General features: G+C 39.3%; 1 protein-coding gene across 6 annotated transcripts in view; it reads right to left on the reverse strand.

The window, feature by feature from the left end:
- Positions 1-12,812, reverse strand: part of nlgn3a (neuroligin 3a) — a 278,376-nt gene that overhangs the window by 25,588 nt on the left and 239,976 nt on the right. For all 6 annotated transcript variants that reach the window (XM_089134683.1, XM_039694166.2, XM_039694169.2 and 3 more), the window contains one exon: positions 771-1,560. In XM_089134683.1, the coding sequence (XP_088990809.1) occupies positions 771-1,560 (790 nt within the window). The remainder of the gene's footprint in view (positions 1-770; positions 1,561-12,812) is intronic.

The raw sequence follows: 12,812 nt of genomic DNA on the forward strand, positions 1-12,812 counted from the left end.
AAAGTTTTCACCCCCTGCCTCTGATTGCATTGCGTTTCCTTCTTGAGCATCAGCCAATGTTTGAACCCTTTTTAATAGATAATTCAAGAACAACCATCACAACAAATAAAGGACAGTGCTAATTAAAAAAAATAACATGCATTTTGTTTTGTTAAAATTATTCCCATTTTCACAGATTCTGCAAGGGGTTCACAAACTTTCAACCACCACTTTACTTAATGAGTGATACCTACAATGTACGTTTTTTTCAGATGCAAATTAGTGGTAGATAAATATAAAGAAAAAATAATTCAATAATTTGCATAATGCCCGCCTACTGGCTACTTTGACCCGCCCTCATGAAAAGCTGTCAATGTCGAGAGGATGCTGTTTTTTTGCTAGAGCAAACAACAATTGTATGGACTTTCAATAATGTCACCATTGTTGCTATTCATATAAAAATGTTTACAGCTGTGCATGAAGCCTTGGGAGCTGAAACATGATTATGGTGAAACACACGTTATAAGCAGATGACCAATCACAACAGACTGAGCCAGCTGACCAATCAGAGCAGACTGGGCTTTTCTGAAAGGCTGGGCTTTATATAGACAAGACCTAACGCAGAGAGGGAAAAGAGCTGCTGCAGAAATGTACAGTATGAGAAAAATAATGTTTTAAACTTTAAAACATGTAAATGTATTCTAGCACACACCAAAAATAACTTGTATATGTGCATAACATGGGTTCTAGAGTTTACCCCAGACTGTGCATGTTGCAAGGTACGCACTCACCCAGTTTTGGCAAAGTTTGTCCAATAGGTCATGACAACAGCACTGAGCATGACATCATTTTTGGAGAAGTTGCAGGGGAAGAGGTCGGTCGGGCCAATCATGGGTATACCGAAGACGTAGGGCACCTCGTCTCCGTGGGCCGCGTCGGACCAGGCGGGCTTCATCAGGCTCTGACAGTGGTGGTAGAAGGCGTAGAAGTAGGTGGGTGACCCGTACCGGGCGTGAAGATCTGCCGTCACCACTGAGGGCTCCACCCACTGATGATCAGTAAACAGCGCCACCAGAGTCTTGCGGCGCGTCTCAGGGTTGTCTCTGTCCGCCCAGTCCGTGTACATGAACTTAATGGTTTCTCGTAGAGTATCCTTTCCCTCTGGGTAACCGTACAGACTGTCCACAAAGTCCGAGACAGAAAAGTCGAAATCGTTGCCCGAGACGCCGTCTTCAGAGTCCACAACGTTCTCCACAAAGCGCAGACCCTCACCCTGGTTGACACCCAGCATGATGTCATAGTTGAGAAACTCGCCCTGCTCCATCAGGATCTCAGGGTCATCGGGAATGACATCGCCGTCGATGACCGGGCCGAAGGCTACGTGGTATCTCGCCGGCTGGATGTCTTGTTCCACCAGTTCGCGAGCTGTCTTCTTTCTCAAGCAATCTACCATGTCCAAAGTGTCCAACACATTACATCCCACTTTCTCTGCCAGCAGCCTTGTGTACTTAACCGGCTGGTAGTTGACGGCCCAGCTGGACAACGCTGAGCCGCTCTGGATTATGGCACGATGAAACAGTCCTGCAGCAAGAGGAGAAAAAAATAATGCATTTTAGTCAAGGTTATACATCACGAATCAATGATTGGAAAGAAAGGAAATAACTTTTTATGGGTACTCTAAATAACATTAACTGAGAATCAAGGACAGAATAGTGTCATCATGGAAATATGTACATCAATATCTTAAAAATAAACCAAATTCCCTTTTTTTGTGCTAGCTAACACTAAGGTTGCCTGCTAGCTCAGTGCTAACTGATTTCCTTGCTGAAAACCAGTCTAAGCTGGTTGGCTGGTCTTATAGTAACTGGACTCCCTGCTTGACCATTTGCAAAAATTGCCTAAAATCCAACTAAAAGCATCCAACAGTCCAACCTGACCAGACTGAGACCAACTAAGACCAGCCAACCAGCTTAAGCCAGTTTTAACTGGTTTTTTTTTCAGTCTCCAAACCGGTATTTAAAGCTGCAGTCCAGCGTTTTTTTTTCTCTTTGTCGCCATCTCTGTTCGAAATCTGCAATTGCAGTCATTCGCGGAATCATCAACTTTACGTGAGTTGTACTTCAACACCCTCGACACGGCACAGCGCGGATGAACACAATGTTTGAGGAGAGAGTGTGAGGCTGTCAGTCACCGCGCCGGTGTGGATACTGGCATTCAGAATCACAGATTATTCTTTTTGGAAGGATGACCAACATAAGACTTTTCACCGGAAAATATCATCTGAACAAGTAAGTAACATCCACTTTTGTACTGGTTCTGACATTGCAGTAAATCGCACTGATTACATCTACAGTGAGAAAAGACTATAAATCTCAACCTCCAGCATCCTCACACGCAGCCGAGACTCCTTCTTTGTGTGTACAGATGTGATGTAATGACGCAAAGACATGCTCAAATTGATAATGACTGGTTATTGATTTTCTCAAATATGTATTTTGGATAATTTCTAACACCAAAATAAGCTATGGACTGCAGCTTTAATATAAAGATGTACCAGTAAAACAGTAAAATCACCTCCTGTCCGAAAAGAAATCAGGCTACAAAAAACAGGGTGTAACAAGTTTAAGTTCTGCTACCACTATAGAGCTGCATGATCAATCGTCAAAAGATTGCAATCTCGATTCAAACACCCAAGCAAGCTATTTCCTAAATGTCTATTAAACCTTCGACAAAATCACACTGGAACATTCAGACCTGTGTTTGCGCTGCCGCCGATCCAGAGAGAGCAGTTGTCACGTATCGGTGGGAAACAGCTTTACAAACATCCCTTTCGCACAGTTTCGGTATTTTTGTTTCAAATATTCACATTATTACAGAAGTACAAGGACAAAAGATTATAGTTATGATCAAAAAAATGGATGTCGGTAGATCAAAAGATTTAATCTTCTTGAGAAAGTAACTTGGCATTTCAATGACATCGTTATACCAGTAGGTGGCGACAAGTGACTGTTAATTTATTTAATGACTCTACATGGAATATGTAATTCATCCAGTAATGAAACACGTGAAGTCTTTATGAGTGAGTCAAGTTTTTGAAATAATTCAGATTAATTAAAGGAGCCGTATGTAAGATTGTGGCCAAAACTGGTACTGCAATCACTTTCAAATTACTGTTGAGTGGTGTATCCCCTCCCCCCTGACTCGAGGTTGCCAGATAGGCTGCAGGATCCAACATTTTTTTTATCCGCCACATTTGTATCTGCAGCTGTGGTAACTAGAGCATATCTGGCAACCCGAATGCCGCTCCGTGATTGGTAGATAGGTGGAGGGTGACGCATCAGAACAAAACACAACATGACAACATCAACATCAGTTGAGGGCTGCAACTTCACTTTTTAAATGACAATATCCTGGTTGGACTACTGTTGTCAGTGATATAAGTATTTGAAATGAACATGATTTCTTAATGTCTAGTTACATATCAGGGCCATTTTCTGATTATTTTAAATAAATTTCTTACATACAGCTCCTTTAAACATTTCAAATAGACTACAGCTAATAACATTTTGACAGAACCTCTATATAGTGCCCTATACAGCATTCACTATAAAAAACTCAAAGAACAGCGCTTGAGAATAAATTTAAACTTGACACTGCGTCTTAAAATACAGCTCAAGAATCAGAAAGACGCAACACATTGACCACAAGACATCAGTCTGACTCATACATACAAACACTATTCACCAAAAATAGTGCAGATGAAATATGTGTTATGAATATGAATGGCACTTAACTTAAACAACTTAAACAAAATGGATTGTTGTGGACTTTGAGCCAGTGTTCACTTATACTCTCAGAAAAAAAGGTACAAAAGCTGTCACTGGGGCTGTACCTTTTCAAAAGGTACACTTTTGTACCCAACGGCTGCATTTTGGTACCTTAGTGGTACATATTAGCTCATGAAATGGACATATTAGCACCTAAAATGTACATATTAGGACCTAAAATTAACATATTAGCTACTGAAATGGACATATTAACACTTAAAATGTACATATTATCACCTAAAATGTACATATTAGATCATGAAATGGACATATTAGCACCTAAAATGTACATATTAGTACCTAAAATGTACATATTACCACCTACAATGTACATATTAGCACCTAAAATGGACATATTAGCAACTAAAATGTACATATTAGCACCTAAAATGTACATATTAGATCATGAAATGGACATATTAGCACCTAAAATGTACATATTAGGACCTAGAAATTGACATATGATATTAGCACCTAAAATGTACATATTAACACTCAAAATGTAAATATTAGCACCTAAAATGTAACAATTATCTCAAATTGACATATTAACACCTAAAATGTACATATTAGCTCATGAAATGGACATATTAGCACCTAAAATGTACATATTAGTACCTAAAATGTACATATTACCACCTACAATGTACATATTAGCACCTAAAATGTACATATTAGATCATGAAATGGACATATTAGCACCTAAAATGTACATATTAGGACCTAGAAATTGACATATGATATTAGCACCTAAAATGTACATATTAACACTCAAAATGTAAATATTAGCACCTAAAATGTAACAATTATCTAAAATGGACATATTAACACCTAAAATGTACATATTAGCTCATGAAATGGACATATTAGCACCTACAATGGACAAAAGTTCCTTTTGTACCTTTTGAAAAAGTACAGCCCCAGTGACAGCTTTTGTACCTTTTTTCTGAGAGTGAAGGATCTTTTCTTAGCAAATATTGATATATGAGGTTATTTTTTGATTAATTTGATAAATTAACCAGCATTCCATCAATATCATGTAATCGATTGACAACCTTATTATAAAGTCGGATTTAAAAAAGACGAGAAGCCTTGCGTTACTATCTCAACTAGAGATTGTGACCCTTTAATTAAAATACGCTAATAACCAGCGTAAAGGTCTAAATATTTTCCCAGAGTTTGTTTGCATTGATCTCAGATAATCACGTCTGCCAAAGCAACTCAGAATGCAGAATATGATTAAACCGAATCATTAACACAAACACGGGCACAGATGGCCAACAGTTTCATCCAACGTTCACAGCTATAATCTACGCCCACATGCGTGTCTAGATGTGTATCTGAATGTGCCGAGATCCACAACCAACTCGCCGTTTAACCAAACAAGTCAATACCCGAACCTTTCAACGAATCCTCGACTCTCTAAAGCTAAGATCAGCGATAAGCACATGCTAACGGGATCTAATTCCTCAACTACACTTACACTCCTACTCCTTCTTTACCAACAAGAAAGAAGCCCGGGCTCGGCAGTGTGTAGGTAGCGTACCACGCTTTTGGCCTCACTCCCACCTTAATGGCCGCTCAATATTACCATCACCACCCCTCTGCAGTGAAACACAAGGCTCGAGTGAGCTAGCATGAACATACTACTGTTCAATGATCATGAATGGCTTCAAAAATTCGTTTTTCTCCTCTGTGCTCGCTCTATTCACCCTCCTCTGGGCACTTTTTTTTTTTTTACCTGACTACACAAATTGATTCGCAGCGAGGCTTTTCTTTGCACACTAAGGAAATTTACCCACTACTTAGGTTTCCTCATTTCCCCAAAGATAACTTTCAGGAGGCCAAGCGGTGAAGAGAGTCCAATAGCCAGCACTCGCACCTTGCAGATGGGCAGGCTGGGATATTTCCAACCCAACTAACCTGTGTAACCTTTCTTTTTTTTTTTTTGGTTTGCAATTGCTCTTCAGTTGAAGAGGTTGAGGATATGTGCTGGTGGTGTGCTGGTAAACTGTTAACACCTGACACATGTGTATTTGTGTGTGTGGCTGTGAATAGCAGAGCTCAGGACAGTGGCCTGACTCCCAGGGCGAGGGAGCAGATGTCAATGATATCGTCTCTCTCTCTCTCTCTCTTTCTCTCTTCACAGCATTCACAGGGTGCCTGTGGGATGAAAGATGGACACCTGGGGCTCGGGAAGCCAAGGCTCGCTCTAAATGCAAAGCTTTCAACACGCAGCTATAGTCCAGCAACTTATGAATGCTAGGAACATATGCTGAGGTTAACTGTGCAACAGAAGAATATATTTGTCTTAACCACACTGGACCCTACACTGTAAAAAAATATTTTCAAGATTTGTTATCACAACATATTTTCTTTTGTCAAATCAACTTTATAATAATTTATTTAGTTGAGATAACTTATTATTTTGAGTTTCTGATGATTAAATTATTCTCCTTCATTGTATTAACTCACTTTTTCCAGTTCAATCAACTTAAAATTTTAAGGCAACCAGGTTACTTACTTTTTTAAGTTAAACCAACAATATTTTTTTTACAGTGTAGTAATCACAACGTTTTTTCTTTTGTCAAATCAACTTAAATAATTTATTTAGTTCAGATAACATATAATTTTGAGTTTCTGATGGTTAAATTAATCTCCTTCATTGTATTAACTCACTTTTTCCAGTTCAATGAACTGAAAATTTTAAGGCAACCAGGTTACTTACTTTTTTAAGTTAAACCATCAATATTTTTTACAGTGTAATGACTTTCATTATATGAAAAAAAAAATAAACAATTTTTATATGAAAGAAAGTCATACACAGACTGGAATGGCACGAGGGTGAGCAAACGATGACGGTGTTTTCTCTTCTCTTTTGTGGTGATGACTACCTTCAGAACACAAGGGGGCGATAGAGATTCCTTCAAATGCCTGAGCCAAACCTGCGGACTATACCATGAAGCCGGTGTAGGAGGCAAGTCAGGTGTGTTTCAGTTTAATATGTTCCTTCCCTGTGGTTTAGATAGTGGTTTGGCTTTTAGCGGTGTTCAGTGCGAGCAAAGCCACAAATCTCTGAATAATTCCACTTCACATATTTCTCTGCCTCCAAATTAAAGGTCACACTACATTTTAACAGATTTTTAGAGACAAAATCGTCATTGTTATAATTATTTTATGCAATTTCTATATGTATATAATAGATATTTAATAGTATTTTGGACATTACAACTGAGCAATTTTAGTTAGACAATTAAGAATTTTGTTTAAATGTATATAAATACTTTCAGATTACATGATATATATATATTTCTACCATATTAACTAATTTTCACTTGCACTGATGTAGCAATATTTGTTCTTCTGGCTGAGTAAATAAAATTGATATACTCCATATTCTTATTTTGACCATGAAGTCAAAATGGACAATTCTTATTTTTTATGCCTTTTTTATGCTTATGCATATTTTTCATGCCTTTTTAAAGGAGTAAAGGAGTTCACTAAAAAAAAAAAAAAAAAAAAAACTTTTGCTGATAATTTACTCACCCCCATGTCTTCCAAGATGTCCATGTCTTTCTTTCTTCAGTCGAAAAGAAATGAAGGTTTTTGATGAAAACATTCCAGGATTTTTCTCCATATAATGGATTTCAATGGGAACCAAACGGTTCAAGGTCCAAAAGACAGTTTCAGTGCAAACTGTTCAAAGGGCTTTAAACGATTCCAGACGATGAATAAGGGTCTTATCAAGCGAAACGATCGCTCATTTAAAAAAGTTTAAGTTTTATTAGCTCAAATGCTCGCCTTGCTCTGTTCTGTGATGCACATTTGTGACTCTCCTGTTCAAACTCGTTCATCAAAATGAACGAATCTTTTTTCGTGTCATTTGGTTCATTCAATGAACGAAACGAACAAATTGACTCAAAGATTCATTTATTTTGATCAACGAGTTTGAACAGGAGAGTCACTCAGAACAGAGCAAGACGAGCATTTGAGCTTATAAAAGTTACACTTTGTTATTTTCTTTTTAAATGAGCGATCGTTTCGCTTGATAAGACCCTTATTCATCGTTTGGAATTGTTTAAAGCACTTTGAACAGTTTGCACTGAAACTGTCTTTTGGACCTTGAACCGTTTGGTTCCCATTAAAGTCCATTATATGGAGAAAATCCTGGAATGTTTTCATCAAAAACCTTCATTTCTTTTCGACTGAAGAAAGAAAGACATGGACATCTTGGAAGACATGGGGGTGAGTAAATTATCAGCAAAAGTTTGTTTTAAAAGTGAACTACTCCGTTAATTCTTATTATATGCCTATTGCAGTGTTTATTATGAGTAGCTACACCGTGATTTTTAGTAGTCATCTGATCTGGAATCAGAATAACTTGCAGCATCTCTTCTCATTTCTGATGATGACTTTCCTTTCATTCAATTTCATCCATCACAGAAACACCACAGCATCTCGACACGGAGGAAAGCTAGTTCGTAGGATGACTGGCGTTCAAGCACAACACACAGATCTTGTTTTTTGTTGTTGTTGCGCAATCTCTGAACTTTATATCACCCCCTCCTTTAGCACATCCTCTGATCAGCCAGATGGTGGAAGGCTAAAAACCGCAAACAATATCCGACGTTTGATTGTGTTGCTGACATGCTGCATTGGTTCCAGGGCGAGGAGAGAAACATGAGTAACACGAGCATGTATTACTATTGTTAGCGATGCAATCTGGGCCACAAATACTGCTAGTGCTAGTGCTAGTAAATATGCAGTACAGTTCTGATAGTTCTAGATCAGCAGAAGGGTCAACACAGTGAATCATATGCTGGATTCAAGAAATTATTTCAGGTGAAGGTCACCATGGTATTGTGCGGACAAAAAGATAGTTGGATTCTCGCTTATACTGCCGAAAAAACTAACTATGTGCTAATTATTTTGTGCTTACGTTTTATACTTAGACATCATTTTTTTTATTGTAACAGATGTGGAATTTATGTCCTGATCCAACAAGTACACAATTTGGTGCAGATCGGTAACTCGAACTAATTACAGGCATAATTAGGTCTGCCTAGCGCGATAGGAACCGTTAGCATTGCACATCATATTTGTGTTAGCCCTGTACAGGCGACGGATAAAAGCAATTCTGTCTAACTACACTTAACACCAGAGCCGAGCACCTGAACTACGATCAGTCAGGGAGAGGCTCCGGTGGCAGATTGAGGTCATGGTGAATTATGACAGAAGTTGGAGGTAATCACTCATTTGGCCTCGCTAAAACACGCTGCTTTGCTGTGCTCTCGACCTCAGCTGCCACTGTTCTCAAGACACCGGTGAAACGGCAGCACAGAACATGCTCGGCTGCTGGGGATTATTCACAAACACTGACCTTGCGGAATGACGAGCGTTTTTTTTAGCGTCAACGATAACAATCAACTGTTGAATAATCATTACTGCACTTATGAGACTGCATGGTCACTCAGAATTCAATACAGTTCCAGCCTGGACTACTTCCAAAAGAAAAGTTGAGGGGAAACTTTATTTTACACAGTTAATTATGCCGCGACCCAACCAGACGTACGTTTTCTAGCGCCACAGTGAAATCCCAATCCAGTGTACCGTTGTATGTGACATCACATATGTTCTCACTGGCTGTGATAGATAAATTCTACTAAATTTAATTTATTTACCATTAGAGTATAAGGGTCAATGACAAAATAAGTGTCCCCAATTAAGAAAGGAAAAACGAGTTTCATAGACAATTGCCAGACTCTTTTGTGTTCACATTGGTCATTAAAATATATACCGATATAAATATTTTGGCCAATATCGATCACCGATAGCCTAATTAGCCAATATATCAGTTATCGGCTTTCAAATGTAAAGAATTGGGCTATCGGTGATCGGTATTGGTCAAAATTTTAGGCTATCAAAGTATATCAAAATATGAATTTAGATTTATCGGCCAATAGCGATCACAATAGCCTAATTCTTTAAATTTGAAAGCCAATAGCCAATATATCGGTTATCAGCTTACAAATGTAAAGAATTGGGCTATCGGTGATCGGTATTGGCCAAAATTTTAGGCTATCAAAGTTGATCAAAATATGAATTTAGATTTATCGGCCAATAGCGATCACAATAGCCTACTTCTTTAAATTTGAAAGCCAATAGCCAATATATCGGTTATCGGCTTTTAAATGTAAAGAATTGGGCTATCGGTGATCGGTATTGGCCAAAATATTAGGTTATCAAAGTTGATCAAAATATGAATTTAGATTTATCGGCCAATAGCAATCATCAATAGCCTAATTCTTTAAATTTGAAAGCCAATAGCCAATATATTGGTTATCAACTTACACTTACATAATCGGTATTGACCAAAATTTTAGGTTATCAAAGTTGATCAAAATATGAATTTAGATTTATTGGCCAATAGCGATCACCGATAGCCTAATTCTTTACATTTGAAAGACATTTTTAAATCTAAATTCTAATTTTGTTATACTTTGATAGCCTGAATACAAAAACAAAAGGCTCAACATTAAACGCCATGTCCCAAACACTTCAACATAAATCAGAAATACTGTATAGGCCTACAGTGCAGCAGCAAAGTCTGAACCAGGGTAAGATTCCTTAACTTTTAATAAGGTTTCATTTTGTTAGAATTAGTTAACATGAACTAACAATTAATGAAGAATACTTCTACCGCATTTATTAATCTTAGTTCATGTTAAACTCTTAACTTTTAAGATCCAAAGTTGTTTCTGTTAACAATAGTTTACATACAATGTGAAATAACATGAACACAAATATTTTATTAATTAATATTAACAAAGGCTATTGCTCTCTGTTAGTTTATGTTAGTTAATGCATTAACAATTGCACCCTAATTGTAAAGTGTTCCCAAAAAACATATTGCCTAACAAAAAATATAATAAAATAAATAAATAATTCAAAAGTCAGTGGATAACGTTGGGCATCGCCTCCGCACGGACAATACGTAAATTATTCTTTATCAAACCATATTGTTGATAAAAATGATTTTCAACCATTTTATGGTTTTCCTGCCCCCCCTGGCGTTCCCAGGCGGAAAACCAACCTTGCAACATGAGGACTAACGTTCCGGTAAGTTGGAAATAGGAAGTCTTGTGAGATGCGAGAACGAGCGAGGAACACAAGCTGCTTCATGGCAATTCGACATAATCATCCTTCTTTCCATCCATCCACCCATCCATCCACCAATCCATCAATCCATTCATATTTCCATCCATCCGTCCCTACATCCATCCACCAATCCATCCATCCATCCATCCACCAATCCATCTACCAATCCATCCGTCCGTCCTTGCATCCATCCATCCATCCATCCATTCATCAGTATTTCCATTCATCCATCCTTCCATCCATCCATCCATCCTTTCTTCCGTCTGTCCATCCGTATATCCATCCATCTGTCTTTTCATCCATCTTTCCATCGATCATCCACATGTCCGTCCATCCATCCATCCATCCATCCATCCATCCATCCATCCATCCATCTATCCTTATTTCCATCCATCCGTGCCTACATCCACCCATCCACCAAACCTTCCATCCATCTATCCGTATTTCCATCTGTCCGTCTATCCATCCATCCATCCATCTGTCCGTCCATCTTTCCATCCCTCCATCCATCCATCCATCCATCCATCCATATTTCCAGCCATCCATCCATCCATATTACCATTCATCCATCCATCTGTCTGTCCGTCCATCTTTCCATGCATCCATCCATCCATCCATCCATATTTCCATTCATCCATCAGTCTATCCATGCATCCATCCATCCATCCATATTTCCATCCACCCATCCATCCTAGCATCCACCAATCCATCCTCAATCCATCCATCCTTCCGCCAATCCATCCATCCATATTTCCATCCATCCATCCGTTCGTCCATCCATCCATCCATCCACCATCCGTATTTCCATCCATCTATCCATCCATCCATCCATCTTTTCATCCATCCTTCCATCGATCATCCACCCACCCATCCATCCATCCATCCATCCATCCATCCATCCGTATTTCCATTCATCCATCCATCCATCTCTCTGTCCGTCCATCCGTCCATCCATCCATCCATCCATCCAAATTTCCATTCATCCATCAGTCCATCCATGCATCCATCCATCCATCCATCCGTATTTCCATCCATCCATCCATCCTAGCATCCACCAATCCATCCATCTATCCATCCGTATTTCCATCCATCTGTCCGTTCGTCTGTCCATCCATCCATCCATCCATCCATCCATCCGTCTTTTCATTCATCCTTCCATCGATCATCCATCCATACGTCCATCCATCTGTATTTCCGTCCATCCATCCGTATCTCCGTCCTTCCATCTACCTATCCATCTATCCGGGCTGGACTATTGCTCTTTCTCAGAACTGCAGGGACTCTCATCATAAGCCCCACTTTCATATCCATTGGCTGTTAGACACACACACACACACACACTGATTATGTGTTTTAGCCCGTCTGTGCTCTGGGCTCATTCTCCTGAGCCGTCTCTCCAGCACAGCCAAAAATCCCTCCCAACCATCAAATCCCTCTCGTCTCTCTACAGCCTCTGTAAAGTGGGATCCCTCCCCGGGACAGCCTCTGGTTATGCCCAGCATGCCATTACCGCCTCCCCTTCTCTTCTTTTCTTGCCGTGCCACTCCAGCGCTCAGATGGATTTTACATAACAGAGTCGTACTCATCAACACAGTTTACTGTCACCACACCACACGCCAGAGATACGGCCAGTCCTACAAGTGACAATCCCTCTTTACTCCCGCTCATGTCTCTGACTCAGAAACGTCGGTAGCCATAGCTACAACACATGCGACAGCAACGTGTGGGACGTAGCAGCCGAGGCTTTGTGGAGTTCATTTTCCGAGGCAGCCAAGTGATGCCTATAATGCAACAAATTGCCTCCAGGGTCAGGCCGATTTCTGAAATACCAAAATGCCCTTGTTTCCC

The sequence above is a fragment of the Pimephales promelas genome, chromosome 9 (genome assembly GCF_988280905.1).
Source record: "Pimephales promelas chromosome 9, fPimPro1.hap1.1, whole genome shotgun sequence".
Taxonomy (NCBI): domain Eukaryota; kingdom Metazoa; phylum Chordata; class Actinopteri; order Cypriniformes; family Leuciscidae; genus Pimephales; species Pimephales promelas.